This window comes from Rhodamnia argentea, chromosome 10 (assembly GCF_020921035.1).
Source record: "Rhodamnia argentea isolate NSW1041297 chromosome 10, ASM2092103v1, whole genome shotgun sequence".
NCBI lineage: Eukaryota > Viridiplantae > Streptophyta > Magnoliopsida > Myrtales > Myrtaceae > Rhodamnia > Rhodamnia argentea.
In genome coordinates, this window is record NC_063159.1 from 20,049,090 (window position 1) to 20,061,347 (window position 12,258).

The 12,258-nt window shown below is 40.1% G+C and overlaps 1 protein-coding gene across 3 annotated transcripts; it reads right to left on the minus strand.

Moving 5' to 3' along the window:
• Positions 1–5,471: 5,471 nt before the first annotated feature.
• On the minus strand, positions 5,472–10,522 carry LOC115742265 (two-component response regulator-like APRR9). Of its 3 annotated transcripts, none has more exons than XR_007196698.1 (9): positions 10,173–10,522; positions 9,116–9,277; positions 8,891–9,021; positions 8,589–8,744; positions 8,154–8,328; positions 7,726–8,062; positions 6,785–7,550; positions 5,841–6,004; positions 5,472–5,761 (listed from the first exon to the last, which is right to left on the minus strand). XR_007196698.1 is itself a non-coding variant. In XM_030676447.2 (8 exons), the coding sequence occupies exons 1-8, from the start codon at positions 10,396–10,398 to the stop codon at positions 5,897–5,899; spliced, it is 2,061 nt and encodes a 686-aa protein (XP_030532307.1). In that variant the 5' UTR covers positions 10,399–10,521; the 3' UTR covers positions 5,472–5,896. The 3 variants fall into 3 exon arrangements, 1 of the variants encoding a protein (XP_030532307.1); XR_007196697.1 differs by having other exon boundaries at positions 5,472–5,765; positions 5,844–6,004; positions 10,173–10,521; XM_030676447.2 differs by having other exon boundaries at positions 5,472–6,004; positions 10,173–10,521.
• Between the last annotated feature and the right edge of the window lie 1,736 nt (positions 10,523–12,258).

Sequence of the window (12,258 nt, forward strand, 5' to 3'; positions counted from 1 at the left end):
AACGAGAGAAGGGGGGTAGTTAAGTAAAGGTGTGCAAGAAGAAGACACAAAGCGGCAATAATTTTTTAGCTTTCATGCCTTTTGACTTGCAGATCCTCTTGTGGGTTCCAACAGCCAAGGATTGTCTATGGCATACTTATCAGTCACTTGTTAAGTCTTAACATGTACAAAGTGATTCAAGTTCCGTGTGGCAAAATCGTTTCTTCATCGGAAAGTTCTTGCAATGTTTCGGCATTTGAGACGGCTCTACTTCATCTGTTTGGATGGAGGATACAATTCCGGCAACCTGAATCTGTCCCTGCGGCGCTCGATCGAGTCTTCACTGTCGGAAAAAAAAGGGGTTAAACTAGGACGAGCTGTTGACCCGAACAGCTGCGAAAGAGACCAGAATTTGTAATTCACCGGGCAAGCATTGTCAGGAGCGGGTTTAATCCTGAAGGGTCTTTGATATTTCGTGACACTACAATCTTTGGGAACGATTCCTCTTGTCTCGGAAAAAAAAAGGATTTTTCTTTCCTTAACAATAGTTTTCGGAAAGAGCTAGTAAGTGTTAAAAAATATGTTGATAAAAGAATTTTACCGATGACCTGAATTATCAGTAACATATTGGTAACTTAGCGAAACTTCGTGAAATTACCAACTTGTTAGAATTTGCAAATTACCATCATTAGTCTTTCTTACCAAGGCCTTAATTTTCCCACCCTATATGAATTACCGATTGTTATTTGAGTGACTTACCGACTATATTTCTTGTTACCAACTCTCATTTGAGTTTACCAACTATTTATGAATTCGTTAGCTTCTTTAAATTTATCAGCTTTTGTTATCGTTTACTAAGTTTTATTTATTTTTCTTACAAATGTCTTAGATTTATGAATTCGTGCGCGGATTTACTAATTTTCCTTTATATGACTTATTAATTTTTCCCCATCAAATAACCAACTTTCCTTTCAGTTTCTTATCAAAGTTTATTTGGTGTTTTCTTTTAGCTCATCAACCTTTAAACTAAGTTGCCATCTTTTATTGGCCTTACTTGTCGATGGCTAAACTTACTAACTATTTCATGAATAACCAAACATAATTAGAGTGATAACTAAATTTTCTCCAAATATGACTGGTATTGTCGACTATTATTTCGGATTAGTTATCGACCTTTATTTTGTTGAAAGAAATACCAACTTCTATTATCTCCAGCGAAAAAGGCTTATCTTATATTTTGTAAGCTTTTATGTACCTTTTTTTTATTTTATTTAAGCGTCAAATTTACCAACTATTATACGAAATCACCGACCTTTATTTGAGTGACTTATCATCTTTCCTCTCTTTAAGGGCAAAAGGACATCTTAAGTGTCAATATTTGTGTACGGTGCTCGCTTTGGTGCCAATATTTTTTATGAATCACTTAAGTGTCAATTTTTTTTTTCTGAAAACGATTATTTAAGTGCCAACTCCAATGAGGTGACTGGCATTTCTTGTCGTTGGCACTAAAGCGATCGTTTTTTGGATCACTTAAGTGTTAATTTTTTTTTAAAATGATTATTTAAGTGTCAACTCCGGTGAGGTCGCCGGAATTTCTCGCCTTAGCACTAAAGTGATTGTTTTTTTTTTTTTCCCGATTTGGCACTTAAGTGATCTAAAAAAAAATATTGACACAAAAGTTAGTACCGTACACAAATATTGACACGTGAGGTATCCTTATGACCTCTTTAAGTTATCAATTTTTTTTTTAACTTATCAAACTTTCTATGAGTTACCACTTTTATTTCTGTTGTTTACTAACTTTAAAACTTTACCCTTGTTTTGTGGAAATTACCAACCTCAATAAATGTGCACTAACTTTTCCTCCAATTAGATCATGGACAAATTTCTGTTGCCAACTTTTATTCGAGTTAGTTATCAATATTTATTTGATTTTCTTAAGTTGACAATAGTTCTTATCTCTTATTTAGAAATTAAAAAACACATCTCTTATTTTTTTACCAGCTATTACCAACTATTATAGATCATTATGAAACTTACATATTGGATCTATCAACTTTTATCCAGTTACGATATCAACTAGTTTAAAATTGTGAACACTCATTTGTTTTCCTTAGCAATGTTTATTTATTTCCTTTTGTATAATTTACGAATTATTTTATATAGTTTCCATTATGTACTTTACTTACCAACATTTTAAAGAAATTAATAACCACAATCAGAGCGACTGTCAACTTTTCTCCAAATATGTAACCACAAGAAACCCAACGCAAAAAAATAACTAAAGTTTTGTATTACCAACATTTATTGGAATAGCTACCGATATTTATTTCGTTTTTTTGAGTTGCCAACTTCTCCTATCTCTTAAAAAGAAAACTTATGTTATTATTTACCAATAATTAGAGTGATTACCAACTTTTCTCCGGTTAAACTGCTTACTAATTTTGGGTTGCAAACTCTTTTTTGAGTTGGTTACAAACATTTGTTTATTTTTTCTTAATTTTTAATTTCTCCAATCAGTGACAACAAAAAATTATCTTATTGTTTCTGAACGTTCATTTACCTTTTCTTTACCAACTCGCTAAATGTATCAATTATCATATCAAACAACCATTATTGGAGTGCTTTACCAACTATTAGTAAACCAATAGGAACAAAAATCAAATAAGAGTTGGTGACTAACTTAAGTGAAAAAAGGTCCCAAAATTAGTTAAAAACGTAATTAGATGAAAAGTTGATGAATTGTAGGCATTCATAATTTCATACAAGAATGAGTGAACTTAAAGCATAGCTAAGGAAGGTAAAAAGAAATTGGTAAAACTAAAAAATGATAAAAAAAAAAATTCGGTAAAGTGAAAAGAAAATATAAATTTGGTGTATAATTTAATTAGAGTTGGTAATTTGATAGAGGAAGTCACTATGGTCGGTAACCCTAAAAATTGTAGGTGAATTTAAGGTGTTACTAAGAGATAAAGATAAAAATTTGTAATAAGAAAAGTCAGCTAATTAAAAAAATAACTAAATAAATGTTGACAAGTGGCTCAAAGGAGAATTGACAATCCAAGACTACGTAGTACTTTAATGGAGAGAGTCGCACTAACTAAAGTTGGTAATCTCTAAAACGAGTTTGTAAATCTGACGGACTACTAACACATACAAATGAAAGTTGATAACTGTTGATAAAAAAAAAAAATCGACTATAAGAAACTAAAACAGAGTTGGTAATTCAAAATCAATGGCTAATTTAATCCGATAAAAGTTGACGAGTCGCTCTAATTTAGATTAATAATCCTACACAAAAGTAAATGAATTAATTCTAAGTGTTATGCATATAAAGGGTCCAGCCTTGGATTGTTCTGCTAAACATTCTCGCCTGTCCCGTTCCTTCTTCTTGAGAGCAGTGTTTAGATAAAGTCAGCGGCTCCAAATGGCATCTTAAATAATGCGATATGAGAGCCAATTTGCTGTTAGGATTAGATGCATAAACACAACGAAATAGAAAGTAAATGTGAAAAAGAGAAATCGAGACACAAAGTTTATCTTGATTCATCTAATTAAAGAGACTACATCCATTAAAGGATTCCACTCTAATTAGCACCTATCATCTCTCTATTACAACTCTCAATTAAAGAGCAAGAAATTATATATAATAATTGATATTCATGAGCCCCAAGCCCAAACTATCAATAAAATAAGAGTTCAACTTATAAAAGCCTTCTGGTGACGTCTGAGACCCGTCGGAGCGGCTCTCCCGGAACCCCCACCCGCTCACTAGAGAGCGGGACTCCGTGCTTTTGTGTCATATGAACCGCACCTCAATATTTGCAAACTACATTGTAGCCTTGTCCCAATACAACCTTTCTTGGAAGTAGACGAGATGAAATTTGGGAAACTGTTACCCACCCACGCATGGCGTGGTCGGTTGAGAGCGTGCCCTTTTTCGTCCACGTTGAGGGTTCGAAACTCCTAACCGTTTCGTCATTTAAGTGAGGGGTCCTGGCGGTGGGTTGTTGGGCTAGTCTTCTCCGAGGTATAGTCGCGGGCGTAAGCCGTGCGGATCCTCGGATACCAAAAAAAAAAAAAAAATTCGGGAAACAGTTAAGCATTAAGATCTGGAGTCGAACCAGCTCAGCGTCACCTCAGGCAAAAATGTATGCTGCGTCGTCTTGATGTGTATCTGACCAGTCCACTAGCCCGCAAAGGTTTTCTGATGGAAAAAGCTGGACAAACATGTGCTTTTGAATCCGCTGCTTTCTAACAAAGTCGAAGCCGTGGCAGATTCGACGACGGTGAGTGGAGCTTTTGGAGATCCAATGAACATGAAGGAGCACGAGCGTAAGTGCATGGTCATGCTCATGCACTGTCGCGTTCTCTACACGAGATGCAGTAGTCACTTGGATCGTCGTCGTCGTCGTCTGCTCATCTCCCCATCACTCTTACTTGCATTTTCGATTCGACGGATCGCGTAGAAACTGCTCCAGGAATTTGCCAGTTTTTTACAGTGTAAAACCCGTATACATCGATATGGATATAGCCATAAAAAGAGGACTTCTGCTTCTTCTTCTTTTCCGTTTTTTCGAAGGGTAATATCTTGATGAGCTATGGAAACGGACAGGTTGAGGTGGAGAAAGCAGTGGAGTCCGTCGCCCTAGACCGACTTTTCCAGTATCCGCCATGGGAATAATACTTTTCTCAGTATGATTGCCTCGCAATTATCGTAGTGTCTTTCTATTGCTTTCGGGTTAAGAAACTGGACCGTGCAAGAGGAAAAGTGCACGAGCTGATCTTCAAGTGACATCGGATTCCCGAGACCAATGATCCGATTGCTTGTTGACATTAAAGAAATCGAACAAGATCACGCCCCTCACCGAACCTTGATGCTCCTGCATGTACCGCTGCATCTTGGGTTGACTGACCATATTATGTGAAGCCACTGGGCCACGGGACCCTCGCGCAGTAGGATCTTCGAGAGAACATTACACTCAATACTACTACTGGTTCGAAATCTGCCTGGATTCATTTTTGCTTTTGCAGCGTCCCTCATTCATTTTAATACGCTATCCTGACATTTACGAGAAAGTTTGACCGTCTCCGTCGCACTCCATGCGTGACTAGATTTTGATTATGCTGAGACTCTCCCACCAAATAAAGGTCCATCGTGTTCGGTCGGTCGAGAGATACGAATCAATATTCACCTTTCGATGGGCAGGAGGAGGACAAGAAGAAGAAGAAGAATAGTTCTTAGGCTGAACTTAAGTCGGTGCCCGTGAAAATTTCAGTTGCTGATTTCGAAATCATTCTTTCGATGGCCTGAACTCAAGTTTCCCTTCTACATTGATGACTTGACTAAGGATCAGATGCAGTAACAGCCAATTCACTAGAGATACAGTGGAGCCTCGATTTCTCTCCTGACCCAAATGGAGGACCAAATCTATGTGACAGACGCATCTTAAAATGTACCACGGAAGCAAACAAAGGGGCAGCACCGAGTCTGCAGTATTAAACATAAACACTAGCTATATATACCGTGTCAAACGGCAGCCAGTCGACAAGCCACAATTTGTTTATACGAGGAACCTATTCCTAACTTCTGCCAAAAAAGGACACCTGCATATCTGATTAAATACAACATATATGCAAATACCTCACAAAACAAAGAGCTAAAAACAAGGGAAAAGGACTTGCTTAGTGCTATGATACAATGAATCCTAGTGATAACTTTGTTCTCTATCCACAAAAGAGGGGTGAGAATAAGGTGTTAGAAGACGCATCCTGGGAAGTCCTTCCACTACTAAGCGAAGCAATCACAAATGGGTGCAGTGTTCTTCAAAAACACGTCTTGGTTCAGCTAACCTTGAGACCATGGCCCCCATTTGAAAGCAGATTGTTCAGTTGAGCGTGTGGATAGGATTCCATGTCAAGGATTGGTTTCTCCAAGTGCAGGATCTGCAAGCACTTGCCGTACAAATTGTCCTTTCACTCGAGGACGCTGCTCCGCAAGTTTTTTTCTGCTTTCATACCGAACCTGAGGGACAGCAGCATAATTAAGTCTACATGCTGGAAAATGATACTAGGTGGGATTTTGATTTTTGTGATTATTAAGATTATAAAACATGCAAAACCAAAGGATTGATCTGAAATAAAATACCATCATGCACTTAAGTTTGAGCAATACGACCTAATTAACTCTTAACTAGCCAGATGAGCAGATGTCCAATTTCCATTAGAAAAAAGATCAACCATGTAACACCTGCTAAAAAAGATCCACGTCCATTCTGAGTTTCACTTTCACCTATCAAAGATTTGATAAGAGTGTTTTTCAGAAATCCATATTCCATTTTGGAAGCCAAATTATTTCAAAATCAGCATGCTGCCACTAAAATTTCAAGGCTTGAGAAACCATTCATTCAATTCTGTCACAAGGCTCGAAAAAAGATGTAAATCTCCAAGATCTCATTATGGCCTTTGAAGTTTCTATGAAGAGGAGACAGAAAAATCACAAGACTTCTAGGCAGAACAAGACCACATATAAGGCTGTTGGAAAGAGCAACGGACAAAATTTGTGCTGACTGCAGTTCAACGCGACTATTAAAAATACGCAATTTTTCACACTCATACTGCAGAACTCCACAAGGAATAAATTTCAAGGCCTGAGATACAGTTTCGACATATTAAATCCCTATTGGATACCCATCAGTTTTAAGTTAAAACATTTGTCTCACAACATAAGGAAATAGGCTCAAGTAGGCAAATATGATGACTACTCGTACTATTGCAAAAGAAGGACCAAAGTAAAAGTATTTACCTTCTTTTCATAGCATCTATCTTTTCGCTTCAAGCGAAACTTCGCTAAAGCTGCTTCTCTTTGTGTAGCTTGTCGAGAGCTTCCATCTTGGGAAACAAGACTATCTCCACCAATGCTCTCACCAGCATGCCTCGTTGCAGAGGCCTGGTTCACATTGCCGTTACTTCCAGAGATACTTCCACAGTCAAGACTACTAAGACGAGTTAATGTGCCATTGCAGAAGCTGCTAGTTGCACTCCTGTCTGTACCCGACGAAATATGTCCTCGATCCTCCAACGAATCAATCTTAAACTCTTGTTTGTACCTACTCTGGTTGGAGGAGTTGCTTGTGTTTTGATCGAGGCGGTTCAGTATGCGATCACAATTATTATTTTCACAACTTGACTGATGAAGAGATTCAGCGCGGAAGAAAGCATCTTGCTGGCCAGCAGTACTCGGACTTGGCACTGGTGAGGGAACTGATTGCCCACAGTATATTCGAGGAAACAGAGAACCATAATCTGTGCTTAGATTGTCAAACCTGACACCTCTCACCGGAATGGGAGCCGGAAAACCACTCTGCTGAGGGCACGAAAGGAAGTATTCGGATTGCCTAGATTGAGTGCTTCCCGATGCAATCATACTTTTTGGAATGCTTTGAACAGGAACAGGAGTGCCGGGATTACTATCATCAACAACATGCAAAGCCTCTTTATCAGGGTCACTTCCATGTTCCATCTGCTGAACTGACTGTGGCCGCAAGGGTTGTGAAGATTTGTTCACATACCTGCATTTGGACTTCCAAACTGAGCTGAAGATGACAAATCCTACTAAAGAGAGAGCATCTAAATGTGCAAAGAAAAGGAACTGATTAACAGAAAATTGCACCACAGACCAGCTGCATCCTCGAATCTATTCCCCATAACCAAAATTATAATGCCCGACAAGAAAAGTAAACTCACCGTGAAAATGCCGAAGCATCAGAATGCCTAAGTGTTTGCCTCTCTTCAGTTTTTTGATTCCCAAACGCACTAGGATCAGATCTTTTCAAGGAAAGATCCAGATGTGGTGATAAGTCTGACTGTCTCGTGCCATAATTGGATGGAGAATCAACATAACAGAAATTTGAATTATTCTCAAATGCTCCAATTAAGTTAATCGCTTGTCTATATGAATTCATTATTCCATCATTATCACCACACCCATCACTGACAGCATTTTCATCCCCCCTGTGAACTTCAGATCTGGCATCCTTGATCTGAGTCAAAGCATGAGAACTTTTGCGAGCATCCACAATAGCTGCTTTTCCAGAAAGAATGTGGAGAGTCAGGTGTTCTGTTAAATAATTAAATGCAACAAAACAAAAATGATGACGTCGCGAATAGCATACCATCAGCAGCAGCATCTTGCAAGACAAGTTCTTCCTGAGTTGATTTCACTTTCTCTTCAGGCATTGCTACCTTATTCTCATTCACGGAAGATTTGTCCCACCCAGGCCGAGAAAAATCTGGCACCTGTTCTGTTTCTGTAATCTCAGCTTCCAAGTCTGGCTTTGTACAAGAACTCTACAGGAGAAGGAAAGCAAATGTATAGTTAATACATGGAACTTAAAAGCAAAGTGGATCTGATTCATTATTAATACATGGAGTGTAAAAGCAAAGTGGATCTGCAGTTAGATATTAACGATAAAAGCAACTCCAATTTGCATATATGATATCAGACTGCCAGTAAATTTTATAGAGAAAATCACATTGACTGCACAGGCAGTGCTTTTATTCCTCCTAGCGAGGAAGTGTGCTTCCTCGACGTGGGAGTGGATACTAACCTGAGCATCGCTTCCTTTCTCAATTAATTCCTTGTCTCTCTCGACACAAGCCATGTACCCACTCGAATGATTACTTGAAGCATTATTTTCAGCAGTTGCTTCGACCTTCTGCAATGCATTAGTCTCATCTTCTCGGCCACTTCCACTGGCAGTTGACTGATTAAACAGTAAAGAAATCAGGGTTCACTACAACAAGCAATAACTTTGAAGTACACATATAAATGAGATGGAAAAATGCTAAGCCATTGTTAGTAATAATCTTAAATGATCTAAATATTGAACAAGCAAGTTAGGAGGCTTACGGATTGTCTTCTCCACACGTGTTGCCACAAGTTCTTCAATTCATTTCTCCTAATAGGCTTGACGAGATAGTCAGCAGCACCTCTCAGCATGCACTTGTACACTGTGCTGACAGCATCCTGTGTGGACATCACTGCAAAATGACAATGGAATAATAAACATATCATTTTGGATCACGGCACCCGCACAGAATATAAATCTGCCATGTATAGATATGTCAGACGTACTTATGACAGGAATATTTTTGCATATATCATGCTCCATGATTAGAGTAAGAAGAGCATATCCAGATATTGATGGCAAATCCACTTCGGTCAATATGAGATCTATGTTGTGAGGTCTTCCCTTCAGTAATTCCCAGGCCTTCAAACCATCAGGAACAGCTGCAACTGCTCAACAAAAGGATAAAGTCACTTCCATTATGAGGGCTGACGTGTTAAAATGCATAGAGACAAAAGGGAATTCTAGACCTGAGTTCTAGGAATCTGTGCATAAAACATACAGTTGGAGCTTGATTGATTAACCTCTTTTAGGGCAGACAGAACAAGTCTACATTAACAAGGCGTCCAAAGCTTAAACCAAATCATAACCTATTAATGCATGTCTTGGTTGGTGCAGGCAGTGATAAGCACTACGAAACATGGCACAAGACAAACCATGTATTCCTGATTTCAGAGTAATCAGCCTCTTTGATGCACTTAATCATATACACAGAATACTTTCTACTTCACCTCTTCTTCTGAATGCGGATGCAAGCAACTCACAAGGTGCATCAACAACAGACAACATGTGACGATTCACATCAAGCTGAACCCTTCAATCAAACCCAACAAAGGGCTCCTTGCCTAGAAGAAAGCCAAAAATGATGTTCCATACAAGGAAAAGGACACGCATAATTGGTAAACCAGAATAGAAACCCTTCGTGACAAATGATAGAAGATCTAGGAAACCATTCTTCCAAAAGCCGCAAACTGAAGGAGATGGACTCAGAGTACGCGGTTTCCGATACTGTCATTGAGACACTACCCCATGACTTGTACGGGAATTTGCCTAAGAAGTCAAACCGCTAGGCACAAAAGCATAGATTCAGAGCCTACAACAGTATCAACACCACTCCTCGATCTCAACTTACTATAATTGGAAAACCTACCGAACTAAACTCCGAACATCGACCTTCTTCATTATCATTTCGCAATCCACCTTCCCAAACAGCACAGAAGACAGAACAAACGAAGCAATCACCATAAGAGAAATCGCGAGCTGCGAGAGAGAGCCAAAACCGACCTCTGTAGCTGCATTTCCTGAGGAGCGCGGCGATGATCTGCCTCGTGGAATCGTCGGCCTCGACGAGCAGCACCCGCAGCACCATCCTCGGCAAGAACCTCTCCCACTTCACCACTCCGCTCGGGCTCCCCGCGTGCTTCTCCGCCGCCTCGACAGCCGTCACCACGCCGCCGCCCTCCTCCATCATCGCCTCCATGCCGTCGCTGCTCACCACCACCTCCCCCATATCTCCCTCAGCTCCCCTTCACGTCGCGACACGACGAAGAAAATGGAGAAGAACCGAAACTGAAATCACCTCCTTCGTTTTTTTATTTTTTTCGCCCTTTCCTTCTTCTTATTTTTCCCTCCCTTCCGGCAATGGGAGGTTTTTAGCTGAGAGAGAGAGAGAGAGGGCACTCAAAATATCTTCGAAGTCTGGCGGAGATCGGACGGTGAGGACGCCGGGTCCACCGCTAACAGCCTCAAGATCCAAAGGCAAGAAATATCTCGCCTAAATGCGCGCACGCAAAATATCTCGAGCCCATCATGTGTGTGGCTGTGGAGTGCCACGTCATCGCTCTATCGGAGCCCCGAGCTAAGCGATCAAAAGGAAGAGACTCATTGGTTTTGTGGTTGGTAGGTCGTCTTCCCCCCCCAAAAAAAAAAAGGAAAATGAAAATGAAAAATTCTCCATCCATCCTTTCTTTTTTCCTCTTTGTGAGGTCAAAAAGGTTGGGGGGAGGACTTGTGGTGGTGCTCGGGATATTTTTGAGGGATTGGACACGTGGCGGGACGTGGGGGCTGGAAATTACTTTTTTTTCTTTTTTTTTTTTGTTTGGTCGAACTGGAAATTACTTGTTTAGGGGGAGATATTTTTGGGGTGAGCGCTGACACTGATCTCATGGACAGTCTCGCGACACGTGGAGGATATTTAGGGGCGCCGCTCATCTTTCTTACTTTTCCGGGCAGAAGCTTTTTCCTCCATTGGACGAGAAAACGTGGGTGCTTATTCTTCGCGAAGCTCCACGTGTCGCCTTCCCATTGGGTAGGGGATCGACAATTAGAGCAATTTTTTAAAACGCTAATCTTATATTCCCCGGCGCGCGCTCCGCGATTGGTCGATGTCAATTTCGGGCAGCACGGGATGCCCCGACGAGACGTGTGGTCCATCCGTTTGGCAAGTGGTCGATTTGGAGCCCACGGGTCTACTCAGCCTTAGCAGTATTAAAATCGTGGCTGTTATCATTAAGGTTGTTCTTTCATGACTTGATCCTTTCTAGTCGAGGCCACTTGTGCTTTATTTATTATTTTTCTCCTCTTTGGGCCAGATATTTTTCGTTCTAATCACATGACGATGGATGATCGTGTCGAGTTCTAGATTGGGTTCGCTAGAGGACGTAACTGGCAAAAATAATAATAATAATAATAATAATAATCTAAGAATCAAATTGGTAATTGGTGCCACGTTATCGGTTTTGCTTCGGCGACTCGTGCAATTTACGCGAACCCAAGATTAACCCGACATTCGGTTGACCCAACTTTCCAGTTAAGCTAAATATGCTCTTGGTCATGCTTCTCAAATTACCGTACATTTTAGATTATGTGAGCTTAGAAACTTTCTATCGGAAAATATAACGTTCGGATGTGAACAAATGAAATCAGACTTTAAGTCATTATAACACTCTTTTTAAGCAATTATTTGTCCCCGCAATATTGTTAATGGCTAGCGGCAAAAATCTTCCGGCATACGATAAAGTCTCGGAATAGAAATATCAAATAAAAATTTTCGATATTTCTCCGAGATCTCTTGAACGGGAATAATTAGAAAGAAGACTCTATCAAAACGAAGCGGAGCTGCTACCCCGACACCTTTCTCGTGTATGAACAAATGCTGTAGGGGAATGGGAACCGCACAGTGCCGAAGGAATCTCTGTGGAATGTCCGGGAGATTGCTTCAATCCAGGAAGCATGGCTATCTTTTCGCCGATTTCCTCATTTTCTCTTTTCGTTTTAGATTCCATCCACTTGATCCGAAGATATTCGAGCGAACGAGAATTCTTGGACACAGCGACGGTTTGGTTATCGAACAATGAGTGCGCCGTCGGTT